General features: G+C 47.0%; 1 protein-coding gene across 2 annotated transcripts in view; it reads right to left on the reverse strand.

Moving 5' to 3' along the window:
- Positions 1-5,596: 5,596 nt before the first annotated feature.
- Positions 5,597-20,512, reverse strand: part of LOC118211357 (hematopoietic progenitor cell antigen CD34-like) — a 31,013-nt gene continuing 16,097 nt past the window's right edge. Inside the window, exons 2-8 of one of the 2 annotated variants that reach the window (XM_035388514.1) lie at positions 20,083-20,211; positions 18,866-19,038; positions 18,270-18,350; positions 9,268-9,379; positions 8,823-8,875; positions 6,989-7,141; positions 5,597-5,875 (exon numbers count right to left, since the gene is read on the reverse strand). In XM_035388514.1, coding sequence (XP_035244405.1) covers positions 5,684-5,875; positions 6,989-7,141; positions 8,823-8,875; positions 9,268-9,379; positions 18,270-18,350; positions 18,866-19,038; positions 20,083-20,211 — 893 coding nt within the window. In that variant the 3' untranslated portion in view covers positions 5,597-5,683. The remainder of the gene's footprint in view (positions 5,876-6,988; positions 7,142-8,822; positions 8,876-9,267; positions 9,380-18,269; positions 18,351-18,865; positions 19,039-20,082; positions 20,212-20,512) is intronic. The other variant, XM_035388515.1, reaches the window with a different exon arrangement.

The raw sequence follows: 20,512 nt of genomic DNA on the forward strand, positions 1-20,512 counted from the left end.
AAAATGCTACACCCCTCCCCAGTTAACCTCCAGCCCTCCATCGTATGGTTTCGCTTAAGGTCGCCCGAACACGATGAGGTTTGCACAGCCAACAGCGAGGCGTTCAAGTGAATATTTCATCTTCCTCTGGGACACTAACCTCCCTCAATACAACAGCACAGCCCATATGCAACAGTGCTGTGCGCTTGTGTTTTTCCTGATTTTTTTTTTTTTCCCACACAGCTTGTTGTTGTACATTCCTTTTATACTGTAAAGATTTTTTATTTATTTATTTATTTTTTTTAAGTTGTAGGCTCGCCCTTGTCTTTTTGTAGTCTTCCTGGGAAATCGGTTTTCTTTTAGCAGAGCATTGTTTTTTTTGCAGTTATTTGCCGCAGTTTATACTCGACTAGCTTGCGCGCTGCGGCTTTTGCTGTAAGTGAGATGTCGCACCGCGTGTGAGAGCCGTACGCATCGCAGTGGGCCTTGCACGCACATTCCTGGGGGTAACGTGAGCAGGGTGTCACGAAATGGCTCCACATGAGAGAGGGCCGGCGACAGATCGTGTGTGAGTGAGTGAGAGTCAAAGTTAACTCAGCAAATATAACGTTAAGGAAACGAACAGCTCGTTAACGCAGAAGGACACAGATGTCTTCGTCCTTCGTGACATTATAAATTGAAAGCAGGCTCTTGGTGAATCTGCAAACACACCCGCGTGTTGGCGATTCGTCGGTTCGCCTGCTTTCTGATCTCCCTTTAAACCCGACACCGTGCTGGACCCTCTGCACCCCGCCAGCCAATCAGGGATGTGCTTAATTGTGAACAGAGTGAATGTGAAGATAGGCCATCTGCAGGGTGTTTACTCTACCACTGTCTGCCAGAGGAAGACAGACCTTTGAGAGATGATGTAATCCCCCCCCCCCCCTCCTTCACATGAAAGAGCGGAGTGTTTGTCTAGGAACTAGGGCATTTGCACAGCAACCATAATGTGTGTGTGTGTGTGTGTGTGTGTCCGCGTGCGTGTGTGTATGTCTGTGTGCATGTGTTCACGTGTTTTTTCATGTGCGTGTATGCGTGTGTGAGTGTGTGTGTGCATGCCTGTGAGCATGTGTGTGTCTGCACTTTTGTATGTGTGTGTGTGTGTGTCTGTGTCTGTGTGTGTGTGTTCACGTGTGTTTGCGTGTGCGAGTATGCATGTCTGTGTATGTGTTTGTGTTCTTGTAATGGCTAGCTGACAGCTGTTATGAGGAGAGGGTTGCAAGCTTGAATCCTGCATGGGCATTGCTGCTGTATCATTAAATGTAACTTCCTTTGTAAATATCCAGCAGTGTAGATGAAGTGAGGGAGTAATGTGTCGATACAGGATTTTTAACGACTTGTTCCTCAACACAAGTAACTCCTTCACTGATAGAATGACAGAATGAGAGGAATATAGAGATGGTGTTAACTCACAGTTTATGGGGCATAGACCTACTAACACTTTACTTTTTAAATGAGAAGAAGCAATTCTATTTACACATGCAACACCAGCATTCATACAAAACACATCTGTTTCACCCCATCCTGAACATTTCTTTTATCCCCAAGCCAAAACACATTTATTTTACCCCAGACAAACAAGAACGACAACAATGACAACAGCAACAATTACAACAAAGAAGTCTATGATTTTGATTGACTGCAAGAATAAAATGTTCTGAAATGTTGGGGGAAAAAATAGAACATGAAAACATAAAAAGTCAATAGTACTCAAATCCAAAGGAAAAAAAAAAGTCTTAAACATTTCCACTAATGTATCTAATTGGATATGTAATCCTGCAGTTGTGGGTTCATTATACTAGACCCTTTTTCCAGTGAAATGTTTTATAGTGAATTATTAATTTTTTAAAAATAATGAAGTTTTAATAGTTCTCAATACATACACTTAATTTCAGATCCTAACCATGAAATATCCATGTATGTCATTTTCAAGAGTTGGGAAACGTGTAATACAATTAAATAGCTGCAGAATACAACTAAAAAAAGAAATCAAATTCAAAAGCATCATATAGGTTACACATTATGTCTTTAACTGTCAAAAGTACGACAAACCATTATTCAGTCAAACCAAGCCAAGCTGACAATGATACAAATTTCTGATATTTTGTGCATAGATGACCTTTAACATGAAAAGGAACAGCTCTGCAGAACGTGAGTTTACATCGGACTTTCATCTAAATGAGGTTTCAGCGTAAGGATATGTTTCAAACTGAGTAAGACGGTTTCCATTAAATGATCTCCGAATCTCTCTGTAAGACTTCGTGTTCCATTACAAAGCAAATCTTCTCTCAGGCGAGACTGTGTTGTCTCGTGCTCCTGTGCGTCCAATCAAAGCCCTACTGCAAAATCAAATGGGATACGTTGCCTTCGATGGAGTAGACTGAGCATGCTGGGAAAGACATTTATAGCTTATCATAACTGCCTTTTACGTTGCTTATGGCGGAAACAAACAAATCCATTATAGGCCTGGGTTCAATCGACATTGTCCTTAGCTGTTACCTGAAATTAAATTCCAGTGACTCAGATCACGCGGAGATTAGCAAATTCAATTTGGCCGATGCCCAACTTGCCAAACCTAGCGTGTTGTGAAAAGCCACAACATGTGAATTTAAAGATGAATCAAATTTAAGGACATATAAGGAATCTCAGCCATAACCACTAACAAGGAGAGAGCGCCATTTTTGACTGAGCCTTTCATCAGTGGAGTCTTTCCCATCCACACAGAGAGGGCACGTGCCCTCGGTTTCTGGAAAAAAAAACTGTACATTTACTTTAAGAAAGGTGCCTGTTTAAATTAAATGTTAGTTGCACTTGAATTCAAAATTACGTTTTTTTTTTTTGTCAGACCACGATCAGCCCATCTGAAAGCCAAGTATTGCCAGCGCAATACTGAGCGAGAGGAACAAAGCTAACTTTGGTTGGTCTTTGGTTTTCAGATAATTCCCAGAATTAATTCTTGAATCATTTTGTGTTGATGGAAAGACCGTTCAAGGGATAAGCTTATAACTTTACATATGGGTCTTTGAGAATTAGTATATCACATCACACAGCTATTGTTCCTCAGAACATGGTACATTTTATTGATTTCTTTTCTTTTTTTAACATCTGTGACAAAACAAAAGTCGCTCTTTTACAGTTAGCTTGCTAGCAGTGGTGACTAGAAGATAGCTCATTGTGCCCGTACATGAAGATTAGCCCTTCACACAGCTCAAAGAGTAGACACTGCTTTTTTCTGTTGTCTTCCATATCTACCATAGAAGACCCAAGACAACGCGTAAATTTGACTTGAACGGTGTGTACTCTGTTGTGCTGCAGTAGCCTGTTACTTAAGTGATGTACCAATCACTGTATTATGAAGCTGAAAGAACAGTTGTTAAAATTAATCATGGCTTAAGTAACATAAGTACCCCTTCTGACTTTTTTTTTTTGATGTGTGATGCTACTGACTTTCATGTAATTTTCCAAAAGAGGTTGGAGAAACAGTGTGGATCCACAGAGCTTATATACACCTAGAGTCGGAGTTACTAAGACCTTCAGCATGTGTCGAAACCTGTCAGCACACACAAAACTAACAACACAACCGATGATTGGTGCAAAAAAAGATACCATGACCAATCGCTGATTATGTTATTGGTTTTTTCATGTGCTGGAAGGTTTTAGCAAAACAACAGGCCCTTAAGACTCCAAAACCAGACCACTTCCTGTCTCGCCCTGACCCAATATCTCAGATCTGTGGTCTGAGTTCTGCAAGAGAACACAATGATGACTGTTCATAATGCCCTTGCTCTCTGACCCAAAGTCAACAAGAGTGGCTTAGGCTGTGGCCATGTTGTGTGAAATAAGCACGGCTAGCTCAGCGGGCTAGCTCAGTCCCGGAAAGTAGCAAGACAGTACTAGAGCATAAAGCTAAATTGAGCAAACCACATTATAAAGGCAAACTGTACAGTAAAATACTGATATCATAAGGGACTATACATACACTGCAAGTGATTACATATAACAGGAATTATCAAACACTCTGAACTAAAAAGCAAGATTGTGGTTGGCAACTGGTGAGATCGTGGTGTCACATGATTATACGTATTTCTTGTCAGTGGCTGTATTAGCCAGTTCTGTGACACCCAATTTCAGCAGTAGCCAATTGCGTTGCTGCTTTTAGTTGACTGACGTGCCTAGTCCAGGGGTTCAAACACACTGATCCTGGAGGGTCACGGGGACTGTTCTCACCTTAAGATCAGCAACCAATTTAGACCCAAGAAAGCAGGTGAGGTGTGTTAATTGTTTCATCAACTGCTTTAATTGACCAATCAAGCACCGAGTCATGATGAAAACAAAGCAGACCCTTTGGCCCTCAAAGAATAGGGTTTGACAACCCTGTCCTGTGCAGTCAAGTCTTCGCCCCTCTCAGGCCATTGGTTCGTTTTGGTAAAGCTTGCTTACAGTAACAAAGTGGAAAATTGCACCTTTCCTACACTTTCTTACTAGGGTGCCTGAAGCACGATTGGCTGGTGTAGATTACGCATCATTAACCCGTTAAAGTGTAAGATCACAGATATGTGATTAGAATGTTCTTAACTGAACATCCTAATGCTGCTGTAACAATCACTACTGGTAACTGAAGTTACCAGAAGTTCTAGAACACTAACTTTGAAATTAGAAAAAAAAGCATTCCAAAAAACTTACTCTTTAAAGGGTTAAGAGATGGGGTTTCCCCCTCCCTGACCATTCCTCAGATTTGACCTCCCCTCATCCCAAAGTCAACATTAAAAATTTTACAAGATCAATGCCAAATTATGTCACATAAACAAATGACAGATAGACAAATGGCTTAATTACCCACAGAAAAACTTGTAAACAGACTGTTTGTCAACAGCTGGTTGTAAAATTCAATGCAACTACTGACCAAAGTTGCTAAAAGTTGGTCCCTGCAGATGTTGGCCAATGACTTAGGAAACATTTTGAAACTAAATGAAATGTGGGACGTGTAAAACGCGGCCTGGCTTCTCCAGCAGAAACTGCTTTCATTTTCTCCTCTGATGATATAAACAGGGCGGAAGGGTAACTTGGACCGGCAGCTTGTGGTTTTTATTTCCTTTTTTTCTCTCTGCAGTTCAGGACAGCTGGGATTTATAGATGGGGCCGGAGTCCTAGCAGCGCTTAACTCCGTACTTTCAATGTTTCGCTCACCATAAACACCACTCCCCAGAGCGTCAGCATGCACAGTCCCATCACATTAAAGGCATTACCACTATCGTTGTCATTACCTTCATCATCATCATCATCGTCAACATCATCGGCAACATCATCATTATCATCATCATCATCATCATCATCATCATCGTCGTCAACATCATCGGCAACATCATCATTGTCATTATCATCATCATCATCATCACCATTGTCATCGTCATCATCATCATCATCATCATCATCGCCATATCATTGGGGTGAGGGGGGGGGGGCGTAATCCTCTGGTTCAGTGCATAAGGCACCCTGTGACAAAATGGCAGTGGGGGACAGGGCCAGGGCGTTTGGGCAGTGTGGGGAGGGGGCGGTGGGGGGGGTGGAGGGGGGGGGGGGCACGGGTTTGGGACGGTCACCCCTAGCGACGGGGTCTCTCAGGGCATGGCGGTAGGGGAGATGTCCGTCGAGCGGACGCCGGCTCTCACAGCTCGGTGTCCGCCACGGGGGACTTGGCGGCTGAGTGGCCGTTGGTCGGGGGGGCCTCAGTCTTCACCCCCTCGGGGGACTCGCCGTTGGCGCTGGGCTTGTCCTGGGGTTCCTGTGGGTGGAGGGGGGCCACAGACACCAGAGTGTTTCCCTGGTTCTCCTGATCCACCGGAAAAGGCTCCTCAGCCTGGGTTTACACACACACACACACACACAGACACACGGACACACACACGTACGCACGCACACACGCGCATGCACATACACACACACGCACACGCACGCACACACGTGCATGCATGCACACACACGGTACACATGAGAGGGTAGAAGTAATGTTGTGAAGCCTCCAGTTTATGAAAGGCATAATCCTCTCTTAACAGATGCAAATGTGATTCAGGACCAACCTCAGTTAGGGACATTTAGTTCAAAATACAGAAAGACCTTTTTATTTTTTATTTTTTTAAATGCAAAGATTGACACCCGCTGGGCCACTGTGGGCTGCATATTGAAGCCACATATGAAAGGTCCTCCTCTGACTCCACACTGTGAACTCTGTTGTGCGACAATACGGAGGCTGGCGACAGCTTGGCGTTTTGGAAGAGAACCGCGCATTTCAATTTCTTCGACAGTCTCGCTGACTGGCGGCGGGCGCTGCGGTTGCAGATAGTTCGACATTCCGATTCGGGGTGCGGATTTGGACACGTTCAGCCCCCCGTTGGGTGCCAAACACGTATATATATTTATTTTGTTTTTTAAAGAAAGAGCATGTGTGAAAACAGGGCGGAGCGCCGATGTTATCGCAAGGAGGATAATGAATCGCAGCGCTCTGACAGAGGAGGAGCCGGGGACCCCAGCTGCAGGGTCTGTGTTTTTTTGTTTTTGCGAGGCAGCGAGGGATCGCATGGGAGCCATCCTGGCAGGGCCTGGGACGTCCCGGACCCTGCAGCCTGGGTGTGGCCTGGAATTTAAGAGCTTTCTCATGATGTCATGACGCCAGCTGGGGCTGAGACACGGGGCTGGAAGTTACCCAGATGCTTGTGTCACCTTAAAGAACTCCCTTATCCCTAGAAGGTGTGACTGTGACATCACAGACATGATATTAGAATGTTCTCAACGGAACATAAATTAGGCCCAGGCCTGCACTACAAATCCGTTTGACGTTTCACGTCGTTTCGCCAAGGATATCGAGCGTTAATCTGCTGCTTGAAAAAGTCCAGAGAATAATCTTTTAAATAAAAAAAAAACCCCCAGCTCCAGCCCTGGCACCACCCCCAACAGCCACAAACGGGGCACTTACTAGTTTCGTGCTCTTGGCCTGTTGACTGCGGTGGTTCCTCAGGCAGTAGCCCCCGATGAGCAGGGCGGCTAGCAGCAGCCCCGTCAGCAGCAAGGCGACCAGGACTGTGGGGGGGTGTTTCCCCCATCGTGGGGACGCCTCCACCACCCCCAGCTGAACGGCACACAGAAGAACAGTTATTAAAGATGGTTACATAAAAAACATACATACAGTTATATACAGCTATTAATTATCACATCTGCGGTCATTTTTATGGTCATCCCCAGGAGTTAGCGACATCTATGGCTCATAATTCTGGTCTGCCCACCTTCAAATGGCATATGCTGCTAGTTGGTATAATGGCCACTAGAGGGAGCCCACAGTGGAATGAGTCACAAGAAAGGGTTGAGGATTTGACATGTCGACTGAAGTTTATGTCGCTTCTGTTTTGATTCCGTTAAATACGAGCTACTAAGTGCTCTTTTGGGGATTCTATTTATGTTAATTATACTTAAATAAAACGTTAGGAAACATCTTTATTACTGCAAACAAGAATACTTTCCGAAATCTGTTGCAGCAGGGTGTATAGCGCGTTATCTGAACTGAATTTTTAAGTGTTATGTGAGGGGTCGAGTCTATGCATGTATTTGTGCTCTTAACTCACATTTTATTTGGTTCTGAACCATTAAAAAATGTACAAATAAACACTCATGCGGAGCTGAAGTATCTGGTCAAACCATAGTGACGCACAAATAGTCCCCTTTGGGAAATCCAGAAGAACCGGCGCTCTGTTGTTTAATCTGAAGCGCAGCATCATAAGGCAGGACAAGCCAGCAGAACAGGGCGGGCAGGAGAGCAGTGACCCAAATCTCTCCTCAGAGGCCTGGCTGAACGGGGTGGGACCTGACGTCTCAAAAAAAAAAAAAAGGCCAGAGAACTTTCCGGAGAACGGCTCCGGGGAGCTGTGGGAGGTTCCCGACCCTCTCCCAGGCGTCCTCAGCTTTTTCGTTTCAACAGTTACACTGGATACTGCACCGCATCAGGATTTACAGCTGCGCGCGGCTGAGTCACGAGCTGACAGGCGCGCGTTTGGGTGTAGCGGGTGGGGGGGGACGGGGGGTGGGGGGTGGGGGGGGGGGACGGCAGATCCAAATGCCTTAGCGTGATCACCCGGGGGAGGGGGTTTAAAGGCTGAGGCCCCAGGTTTGCGCCGGCAGCGTATCCGGATGAAATATACGCCTCGCCGCTGAGCCACAGACACAGCTGCGTTAGGTCTGACAGACCCAGCCACCTTCCTCATAGCGACTCTGAAAATGTGCCTGGTTGTTACAGGGCTCCGTTGAAATGCTTGATTCCGATTGGCCGCTTTGGCCGTTCTACGATCTGATATTTCTGAATAACAGACTGCTCCTTGCTATGGGCAACAGACCGCCGTAGCTTTTTATATCGCTCCACAGAAAGTGGAGTGCGGTTAATTTTCAAATTTGCTATGGTCGCCGTGGTTACAGGAGCCTGCTTAGCCACGTGGAAGCAGCTCTAAACAGAATCAAACAGACTTTTATTTTTTTTAGCGGAAGCTTGCAGACGAGTAAAATCACTTTGAATCAAGGATTGTGTGTCGCATTATCGATTAATTTCTTTTGTAAAGGAATCAGCCATGTGACATGCGGGGTAATCCACTCCGAGATTGGTCGAAGGCATCGATATCCAGGCCACTCGTTACTTGTCAGCTGCGGACCGCTGGGACTGATCGGAAGCGGAAGCCGACCGCTTTTGCAGAGAGCAACAGGTTCTGCAGTGACACCACCTTGTCGTGGATGACCCTTTACTTAAAACAGTTGGTGACAATCAGTACCTTTTCTTTTATCCCTGGACTGTTGAACTTGTTCACCATTCCATTCGCGTCAGCTGTAAGAAAGGTGAAGTCATGGGAATAGTCACACACAGACGCCGGAATACTGTGTCAGTAGCTTCTTAGTCCCTCACACTATGTACCTTATTCTTTGCCTTCTTCTATAATTCTTTTACTTTTACAGTATAATACACTGTTAGTTGGATTACTCCATATGTTTTACTCTTATGTTCTGTGAAGCACATCATGATGCGTCCCATGTACAAAATTTCCTATGCAAATAACTGACAAGTTATTGTTATTATTATTATTATTATTATTATTATTATTACATCATACAATGGCCATAAAGATAAAAAATATTGAAATGAAAAAAAATTATTTATTTATCAAGCGATATTTCAATTCTAGTGCACAAATGTTTACAGTCAGGTAAAAGAACCCGAACCTTCGCCGGACACGATGACTTGCGCCGAGCTGTCCTCCTGGTAGATTTTGATGTCGCAGTCCGATCCGCAGAGATCCCCCATCAGCTCTTTGAACTTTGCCTTGGTCTCCTCCTGCAGGACGGGGACACACACATTACTCAGACCCAGGCATGTGTTCCACTGGAATATACTGAATCTGGAAAGTTCTTGATTTCTCCACGGGGAAAAAAAACAAACAAACAAACAAAAAAAACAAAAAACTGACAAAAAACTTTTTCAGAGGGGTCAGAAAGTAAAAGTTGCTTCCCACGTGTTTCTTCCTCCCTTGAACTCAGCCAGATGAATTTCGCTAATTAGTTCTACCTCCTGGCTGAAGAATTGTGCTACAGTAAGAAGTGTAACCAACTCGTGTGCTTCGCGTCTGCTACCGGTTCCGTTGCGTGTTAAGTAGATTTTAAGTTTTTACTTGTATTGCGTGCAGTAGGGTTTTACGCGGTTGTCGAATCAGCTGTTTGGCGTTTTAGAATAGCTTGCAATTGAAGTCACGTGCGTCGGTTAGGAATTTCAGGAATTTTATTGATTTATTGTTTTACTTGTGTCATTAGTTTCAGGTGCATTTGCACAATAATAGGGCTTTTAGAGCGACGTGGGTATTTTAACTGTGGTTCTCTGGTCAGACACCAGAAGTGTAACCAACTCGTGTGCTTCGCGTCTGCTACCGGTTCCGTTGCGTGTTAAGTAGATTTTAAGTTTTTACTTGTATTGCGTGCAGTAGGGTTTTACGCGGTTGTCGAATCAGCTGTTTGGCGTTTTAGAATAGCTTGCAATTGAAGTCACGTGCGTCGGTTAGGAATTTCAGGAATTTTATTGATTTATTGTTTTACTTGTGTCATTAGTTTCAGGTGCATTTGCACAATAATAGGGCTTTTAGAGCGACGTGGGTATTTTAACTGTGGTTCTCTGGTCAGACACCAGAAGTGTAACCAACTCGTGTGCTTCGCGTCTGCTACCGGTTCCGTTGCGTGTTAAGTAGATTTTAAGTTTTTACTTGTATTGCGTGCAGTAGGGTTTTACGCGGTTGTCGAATCAGCTGTTTGGCGTTTTAGAATAGCTTGCAATTGAAGTCACGTGCGTCGGTTAGGAATTTCAGGAATTTTATTGATTTATTGTTTTACTTGTGTCATTAGTTTCAGGTGCATTTGCACAATAATAGGGCTTTTAGAGCGACGCATAGCGTCGCTCCGTCACATTTTATGCGCTCCCTCCCCATCCCAGTATGCTCTCTCCCCTTCCGAACCCGCTTCCAGCGTCGCGGCCCCCCACGACAGAGAAACCCATCCAACCTCCGCGACCTGCAACCAGCTACCAGCCAGAATGCCACCCTCGCTGGGGGACTCTGGAACTGCCAGTCGGCAACCCGAAAAGCCGACTTCATCTCCGCCTACGCTTCCCACCTGTCTCTCCAGTTCCTGGCCCTCACAGAGACCTGGATCAGCCCTGACAACTCTTCTACCCCAACCGCGCTATCCTCCTCATTCTCATTCTCCCACACACCCCGGCCATCAGGCCGTGGTGGTGGCACAGGTTTACTTCTCTCCCGCTCCTGGAATTTCTCTGTTCTCCACTCTCACCTCTCTCTGTCCAGTTTTGAACACCACTCTGTACATGTGACTCACCCATCTAACCTGTTTATTTCTGTCATCTACCGCCCCCCAGGCCCCCTGGGAAATTTTCTGGAAGAGCTTGACATCCTGCTCAGCTCCTTCCCTGAGAATGGTGCCCCCCTCATCCTCCTCGGAGACTTCAATATTCACCTTGAAGCCTCCCAGTCTGCAGCCTTCCTTCCACTACTCCACTCCTTCGACCTCTCCCTCCAGCACTCTCCCCCAACCCACAAGGCTGGCAACCTCCTCGACCTCGTATTTTTGAGGAACACCACCTGCACTGGCCTAAACGTCACCCCTCTCCATACCTCTGATCATCATTTTGTTTCCTTCTCACTCCCCCTTCCCTCCCACCCACACCCCTTCTCTCCACCCAGCCCTACTGTCTCTGTCCGCCGTAACCTGTGCGCCCTTTCTCCCTCCTCTCTTGCCCCTTGTGTCACTGCCTCCCTCCCCCCTCTTGACGTCTTCTCTGCCCTTCCCTCTGACTCGGCCTCTGACACCCTGCTATCATCACTCTCCACTGCCATTAATACCCTCTGTCCTCTTGTCTCCAGGCCCACACGCCCATCTCCTCCATGCCCGTGGCTGACTGACGTTCTGCGATCTTCCAGGACTGCCCTGCGTGCAGCAGAGCGGAACTGGAAGAAGTCTAGAATGCCAACGGACCTCTCTGCCTACCAGTCCCTACTGAACTCCTTCTCCTCAGCAGTTGCCACTGCCAAGGCAACATACTACCACTCTAAAATACACAAATCTATTGCTAACCCCAGGCAACTGTTTTCAATTTTCTCCTCTCTCCTCAGTAAACCCTCACCTCCAACTCAGACCTCCCTTACTGCTGAAGACTTCGCAGCCTTCTTCGAAGCAAAGGTCACACTCATCCGCAGCTCCCTTGACCCTCCCGACTCCCCACCCTTCCCTCCCCCCATCCCCTCTATGACCCTCCCCACATTCTCCACCTTCTCCCCACTCTCTCTCCCTGATGTCTCCCAACTCTTGCTCTCCCACCGTCCCACCACCTGTGCCCTTGATCCCCTCCCCTCTACCCTCCTCCAGCTGATCTCACCAGAGATCATCCCCTTCATCGCCCACCTGATTAACTCCTCCCTGACTTCTGGCACCTTCCCGTCATCTTTCAAAAGAGCCCACATCACCCCCATTCTGAAGAAACCAACACTGGACCCCTGCCTCACCCAGAACTACAGACCGGTATCCCTTCTTCCATTCCTATCTAAAACTCTCGAACGTGCTGCGTCCAACCAACTTTCCTCTTTTCTTTCTAAACATAACCTCCAAGACCCTCAGCAGTCTGGTTTCAGACCCGGTCACTCGACGGAGACTGCCCTGCTCTCCGTCACTGAGTCTCTCCACGCAGCACACGCAGCATCCCGTTCATCTATCCTAATTCTTCTTGACCTCTCAGCTGCCTTCGACACCGTTGACCATCCTACACTTCTGTCTTCCCTGACAGAATTGGGAATTTGCGGACCAGCCCTCAACTGGATTGCGTCCTATCTCTCCGGCCGCTCCTTCCAGGTTGCCTGGGCCGGTGCAGTGTCAGCTCCTCGTCCCCTCACAACTGGGGTCCCTCAGGGCTCTGTCCTTGGTCCCCTCCTCTTTTCTCTGTATACTAGGTCCCTTGGCCCTGTTATTGCCGCCCATGGCATGTCATATCATCTCTATGCAGATGATATTCAACTTTTCTACTCTTTCTCTCCCACAGACACTCAGGTCTCCGATCGCATATCCGCCTGCCTGAGTGACATCCAGAGCTGGATGACCAAACACCAGCTCAAGCTCAACACAAGCAAAACGGAACTTCTCCATATTCCTTCTCTTACCTCTCCCACTTCTCATCTGCCCATTTCTTTAGGAGACACTCCCCTACACCCTTCGCAGAGTGCCCGAAATCTTGGAGTTGTGCTGGACAACAGGCTGGCACTCTCTGAGAATATCGCGGCAACTACCCGGTCGTGCAGGTTCATCCTGTACAATATCCGCAGAATAAGACCACTCCTCACCAATTATTCCACACAGCTCCTGGTCCAGGCCATGATACTGTCACGTCTGGACTACTGCAACTCCCTCCTGGCTGGCCTCCCAGCATCAGCCACCAGACCCCTTCAGCTCATCCAGAATGCAGCAGCACGTCTGGTTTACAACCTCCCTCGTGACTCCCACGTCACTCCCCTCCTCATCTCCCTCCACTGGCTACCAGTGCAAGCTCGCATCCGGTTTAAGACACTGGTGCTTGCTTTCCAAGCAGTCAAGGGGTCAGCTCCTGGTTATCTGCAGAAGATGATCAGACCCTACAAGCCGGCCAGATCGCTCCGATCGGCTACTACAGGGCGGCTGATTCCTCCCCTACACGAGCAGCAACAAGGTCTCGACTCTTTGCAGTTCTGGCCCCACGATGGTGGAACGATCTTCCAGTGGAGGTCAGAACAGCAGAGTGTCTGAGCACCTTCAAACGGAAACTCAAGACGCACCTCTTCTCTGTATACCTCTCTCCTCTTCCCTAAACCCTCTCCCATAACTATAAAAAAAAAAAAAAAAAAAAAAAAAAAAAAAAAAAAAAAAAAAATTTTTTGGTTCAGACTATCTTGTTTCTCCTTACTGTATGCTACTATAGTAAAGGCTTTTTATCTACATTTTATTCAATGGACTTAAGTGGACTTGATCCTGAGTTTGGTTACACTGTTGTAAGTCGCTCTGGATAAGAGCGTCAGCTAAATGCCTATAATGTAATGTAATGTAATGTAATTAGCAAATCCAGGCGATTGGAAGAAAAATACTGGGGAGGACTTTTTCACTTTCTGGACATTCTGGATTTTTTTCCGCCTCTGAACTTTTTTATTGTCATACATTGAGAGCATTCCTCCCGAGGCCAGTGTTTGTGTTTTTAGACTCTTTAGCCAGCGGGGCTTCCCTGAACTAAAATTTCTGAACACATGCACATGCAGACACACACTGACACACATACACACACTGACACACATACGCACACTGACACGCAGACACACACTGACACACATACACACACTGACACACATACGCACACTGACACACATACACACACTGACACACAGACACACACTAACACACATACGCACACTGACACACATACACACACTGACACACAGACACACACTGACACACATACACACACTGACACACATACGCACGCCGAGGCAGACGCACAGACACACTGTATCATATGCCACATACGCTCCCGACCCTAAAGTACCACTGAGAAAGCACACCCACATGAGTCACTGTCCCAAACTGCCCTGATCTGATGCACCCGCATTCAGACACTGAAGTCCCAGAGTGACAGGGCTAGAACCCAAAAACCCACCACATTTCTTTCTCTCTCTCTCTCTCTCTCTCTCTCTCTCTCTCTACCCTCATCTCACTCACTCCCTCTCTCCCTCTCCCCATCTTCCTCTCCCTCTCTTTCTCTCCCAACCTCACTCTCCCTCCCTTTCTCTCTCTCTCTCCCCATCTCACTCCCTCTTTCTCCCTCTCCATTTCACCCTCTTTCTCGCCCCCCTCTCTCTCTCTCTCCCTCCCCATTCTCTCTCTCTCTCTCTCTCTCTCTCTCTCTCTCCCTCTCCCTCCTGTATCGCTGATATCACCGCGTTAAGAGAAATACCTTAAGAACAATCCCCGCACTATGCAGCAGGGTTCCGTGTGGAGCGGAGCCCCCGCCCAGCCGTCCCTGAACAAACACCGGACCCCCCAGTCCAGCAGCTGACAGCTGGACTCGGCACAGCCCCCAGCCGGGGGGGGGGGGGGGGGGGCAAGGGCAAACACAGGGCGTCCCCAAGCAGCCTGCTCTGACACCACACTCTCAAGAGCAGTTGAGATTCAGTTTGGATTCACGGTGTAGTTTAACAGTTAGAGAACCGGGCTTGTAAACATTAGCAGAAAACATTCGCTTTTTTTTTTTTTTTTTTAATTTACTGTTTATTTGACAAATTTTCTTTCTCCAAAGGCAAGTCTCGAAATGAGTCAAACCATCTCACTTCATTGACAAAATCTCTGTCTTATTTACCAAAAACAAAAATGTAATAGAAATAAGATTTTCTTTGTCCAAATATGTTTGTTGAGATTTTTTTTTGTTTATTTTTGTTTGGTTTTGCAGGTTTGACTCCAAATTAGGACACTGCCCTTGTACCTTTGAGCAAGGTGCTCACAGTGCAGCCTGAATTCCTCCAGTATATTTCCAGCTGTATAAATTGTGCTAGCCTGTGGTTTTCATGTACTGCCACAGATGCACTGTTTTTGGGGGCTGTTCTAGCATAGCGTGGGGATTAGTCAGTGAGTCGTTTTAGTTGTAATGAGTAGCCGTCGGTTGGCCGATTGTAATTTCAGGGTCGTTTGTATTAGTCATAGCGCATAGTCTAGTCCAAAACCAACTTCCTGTATGTGAAGTCCTGCCCTCTCTCTCACGAGTGGCTTGGTGAACAGCACACAAAAATCGGTGAGATTATAGATTTTTTTTTTTACTGCATTTATGTTCGAGCCACAGACACTTTTGGTGAGTGTTGATCCATATTAGCACAGGCTAGGTTTTACGGAAATAGACGAAAGCCATTTTTTAGAGGCTACATTCTTGGGCGTTTGACGTCAGTCTATTTTCCTCTCCTTGTCTTCAGTTTAGTCTCATTTCACGGGACCCACACGTTACCCATTTAAGGGGCTCCAAATCTCCAAATCTGATCTCTTGGTTCAGTGTCAGATACCCAAATTTGGATCATATAAATCTAACCTCCAGCAAGTTCTGGCATCCAACAAATTCTGGTATTAAAATGTACAGGGGCTGGTCAAGCCTCCTGAACCCATTTGGGATGGTGTGAGGAGGGAGGTGTGCGTCAAATGCACCTTGAGGTCATTCTACTTCTGGAGACAGGCAGATTTCTCCCTTTTTCTTTTTTCCTTCAAATTTGAGACAAACAGTTACACCACCCCTCTCACGTTACCACCGACAGGCAGATGGAAGGATCGACCGGGTGGTGTATTGCCATTGAAATTAAAACTGAATACCGAAATACTCCACTTCAATTCACTCAGCTTTAAGAAGCCACAGGCTATTTTGCAAAAAAAAAAAAAGTACAAGTACAACTTGCACATCACCACAGGAAACCTGGCACCAGACGGAGGATGATCACAGGTTGCCGGCTGCCAGCGAAGAAGACGTCTAAACTGAGGAAACCCTGGCAGCCCTCGCCCCTCCCCGCCCCGCCCCGCCCCGCCCACGGTGGGATGAAGCTGGATTTTCCAGATGACTCAGAGACCCAGTTACTGCAGCAGTTGGGTAATGACACGGCCCAAACTCACAGGCCAGTGCCGTCTTGGCAGCACGGGCCCAGTCTGCAGTGGGGGGGTGAGACGCAGCGCCACGTGGCCTCCTGTCGCTCTCCCGCTACTGCGCTTTTAAGCCAAGGCTTCTGCCTGCATTTCCTGCAACCGTATTTCCTGTATTCTGCCTGTATTTCCTGAATTGTAGTTCCTGTATTCTGGCTGTATTTCCTGAATTGTAGTTCCTGTATTTCCTGCATTTCCTGAAATGTATTTCCTGTATTTTCCTGTATTTCCTGTATTCTGCCTATATTTCCTGAACTGTAATTTCCTGTATTTTGCCTATATTTCCTGAACTATAATTTCCTGTATTTTGCCTATATTTCCTGAACTGTAATTTCCTGTATTCTGCCTATATTTCCTGAACTGTAATTTATTGTATTCTGCCTATATTTCCTGAATTGTAGTTCCTGTATTTCCTGCATTTCCTGAAATGTATTTCCTGTATTTTCCTGTATTTCCTGTATTTCCTGTATTTCCTGTATTTTTCTGTATTTTCCTGTATTTCCTGTATTCTGTCTGTATTTCCTGTATTCTGTCTGTATTTCCTGAACTTAATTTCCTGTATTCTGTCTATATTTCTAGCTGGGATAGTTGTCTGGGTTTAAGGGGCACAGCCCATGGATTTCACTCATTGGGCTGGTTTCCAGAGTCAGGGGTATGTCACCTCTCTGTCTGTTGCCAGAGCTGGACAGGGATGGACAGGGCTGGGCTGGGCTGGGCTGCTACACCTGCTATTGGAATCTCTTTTGGGCTCCAGATCCAGGGTGCATTTACATCAGCAGGAACAGGTCCAAGCACAGCCGAATATGGGAGACACATCCAGTTGATACATTTTAAAGCTGGCGTGAGCATGGTATGGTATGGTATGGCATGGCACGGTATGCTATGGTATGGTTTGGAATGGCACAGTACGGTATGGTATGGTATGGCACAGTACGGCATGGCATGGTATGGAATCAATTAAACTCGACGCAATGCAGTGCACAGGCACTACATAAAACTTTGTTCAAGTGTGAATTTTAGCACAAATTTTTTTTTTTGTAGGATGGATGCAGGGTCTTTTTTATGGAAAAAAAAACTAAGTGAAATGAATGTGGGGAATGAGCGGACGGGAGGAATGTTTGGAGGCCACGGGCGACGCAGCTGAAAGCTCGCCGGACGCGCCGCTGGTAGAGAGCCTTTCGCAGCCGCTACAGCCGCCATTCCGCGACATCCTGGAATCTTGGAATCTCTTTGATATATACGATCCCTCTCTCGTCTCTGACCTCCCTCTATATACCCGACCCCTCTTTTATCGAGAGAGAGAGAGAGAGAGAAAAAAACAACATCTTTTCGAAAAGGCAACAAAAGCCTCGTTCACTCACGTGCTGAATTGGAATGCGGGCTTTCAGAAATGGGAGAGGAATTATGTTTAAAAAGAAATGGGGGGTGGGGGGTGGGGGGTGGGGAGGGGTTGGGAATTCTTCATAGCAATGTTCTGAGATCTTCTGAAACTCAAGTGCCATCTTTGTAGATGGCTGTTGCAGAGGTTCATCGTGTGACCGAGGTGCTGGATTCACATGAGCGAACAGAATGAATCTGTAACAAAACTCTTCTCCCCCTGTCTTCCTTTTAACCAGGCGGTGGTGATCCATCACCATTTTACCTGCCCAACTGCCCCCCCCCCCCCCCCGCCCCCCCCCAACCTCTCCCAGCCATAAGTGTGTGTGTGTGGATTCTGATACCTCCGCGACAATGGGGCTCAGAAACTCAATACAACGAGCTGGGAATGGAATGTGTTTGTGTATCGGCTGGAATATTAGACTTCCAGAGAGTACCGCAGCAAACCACAGTACAAGTAGAGCTTAGACTGTGTTCATCTCTCACACATGTTCTCCAGTCAGTGGACCTTCACTGTGCAGTAAAACTGGCTGAAGGCTCCCGCTCTTTTAATCCAAGACGCTCTTTTCGGACTGACAGGTGGAGTCGGCGGACGGCTGGACACTCACACAGCTGGACGCGTCCTTCAGCATGAGCTTCACCGCGTCTCTGTCTTTGAGAGCTTCCTTGTCCACGCACTGGATGTCCCCCTGCGGAGCCAAACCCATAAATCAACGGGACAGTCCTGCACTCACACAGCCAGCAGGAGGCCAATGAACCGGCCTCTTACACAAGTGGTCGATCTGTCATTCCGCCAGCCAATCACGTGAGGCATCGCTGCCCACCTCTGTCATAGAACGATCAGTGGTTACGGGTGAAATGGTACAAGCGGCGTTCGGTATGGCACTTTCATTTCCGCATGCAAACGGAACGATCGCGTCTTGCTCTACGCAAGTGTGGAACTCTTTCTTTTTTTTTTGGCAGAACTTCAGTCAAAACCTCAAAGTTATCGTGCCTTTTTTTTTTTCAGCAAGAAATTATGGGCAGTTAGCCAACCGTCTACACTGTTTGCAAAAGCTATTTTTATATTTTGTGTTACATTTTTTTCTAGCCATATTAAAAAAAAAATGTACTGGACTGTGAACCGAGGTGCACGCTGAGCTGAGGTTTTTGTGTGCCGTCACAGCTCTCTCTGTCATTGCTGGAGCACCGAAGATGGACTCACCGCGGGTTGAGTCACAGGGGGTCCATCGTCACCACGGCCGGACATGGTCTTGATCTCAGTGTGAGGATCTACCGTCACCGTGCCCACCGGCGCGTCGTCTTTGCGGGTGGGGGCGGCGGCGTCGGGGTCCGTACCGTCGTCTGTGGTTGTCGGGACATCCCCAGGATTCGCGGCTGCGGCGTCATCCGAAAGAACATTTTTTTTTTCAACCTCAAATTCTCTGTTGCTGTTGCCATTTACTCAGTAAGCACCCGTACATTTTGTTTGCTTTCATCATTTCTGTCAGGACCACTGTCATCAAGTAGAACTTTATTGACAATAAAGGCAATACAGTTATGTTTGGCGGTATGGCTCTGTTCTGGAGCTCTCCCGCCAACCACGCAGCCCGCGTGGATAAGGCCGGGAGGCCAGCAGCCAAACCCCCCCTAGAGGGGTACACACAGAACAGATCCAGCAGCAAAGCAGTTTTTAACACATAAGGATGGAGCAATACAACTTCTTAACACATAAGGATGGAGAATGCAAATTCTTGACGCATGGGGATGGAGCTGGGGTGGTGGAGGGGATTTACGAAGCAACGTGCAGCGCTTGCATGCAGGAGGAGCAGCCAAATGAGTAGAGGGAGGCTGTTTAAGTAGACCGCCCTGTTAGTGAATGTACTGTGATAGGCTAACATCACTCAGCTGAGCCATCAGTTGATTCGGCCGGAGCGCTTGACTCTCGTGACCTGCCAGAACTACGCGAGGCTCCATTTATATTACTTAGAGCAGTGCCCTACCTCTATCGGGAAGCACTGTTCCCCTATCCTAGACTCATCGCCACGATAGGTTTGTGTTTCCATGGTCTCCCCCCAGGTGGTGTGGCAACCATTCACGCTACATGCTGTCTATCTATGGTGGAACTTTGTTTCTTCAGCTGCTTTTGTGTCCTAGCTGAATGTGTTGTTAACCTTGGTTGTCCCAGTCCTGCCTCAATAATGTGTGATGTTCCATAAATGGTCGATGTGGGTTTTTTGGGCCAAGTCTACAGGGAAGTGTCTTTTCCGTCTCTAAACCAGGGGCATCAGACTCGTTCTGGGCCCAAGTCTGTGCTGGTTTTGTTCCAACACGCACCTGGTCATCTCGCTGACAACAACGGGAGTAGCTACTCCTGCTCGCATGTGGTTGTTGTGTTGAGAGAGTGGCCTTGAAGTGTTTTGGGAGTGAATGAAGTCTCACCTGTGATGTGTACAGTGGGGTCACCGTTGCCGTTCAGAATGTCCAGCAGCTCGGGGGACAGGGTTATGATGGTGAAGGCATTATCGACTCCATCCGCTGCGTCAGTGGCATCCTGGGAGAGCACGCCACCTGAAACACAAGGGCAGCAGTGAGTGTCACACGACTCAGCGGTAGAGGTGATGCATCACATGAACCCCTTAAGGCGTGAGGTCACAAATGTGATTAGAATGTTATTTACTGAACGTTCTAATGCTGATGTAGCACTCGCTACTGGTGGTTTATAAGAAATGGAGTTGTAGAACGCTGACTCAAGCCTTGTGTGATTTATTATGAGTGTGGGTGGTAGGGGGGCATGAGACTCTTAATGAAGGTCAGATGTCAGATTACTATTTATTTTTATTTTTTTCAAAGGTATTATTTAACAGGAATA

Source organism: Anguilla anguilla, chromosome 13 (assembly GCF_013347855.1).
Source record: "Anguilla anguilla isolate fAngAng1 chromosome 13, fAngAng1.pri, whole genome shotgun sequence".
Classification (NCBI taxonomy): domain Eukaryota; kingdom Metazoa; phylum Chordata; class Actinopteri; order Anguilliformes; family Anguillidae; genus Anguilla; species Anguilla anguilla.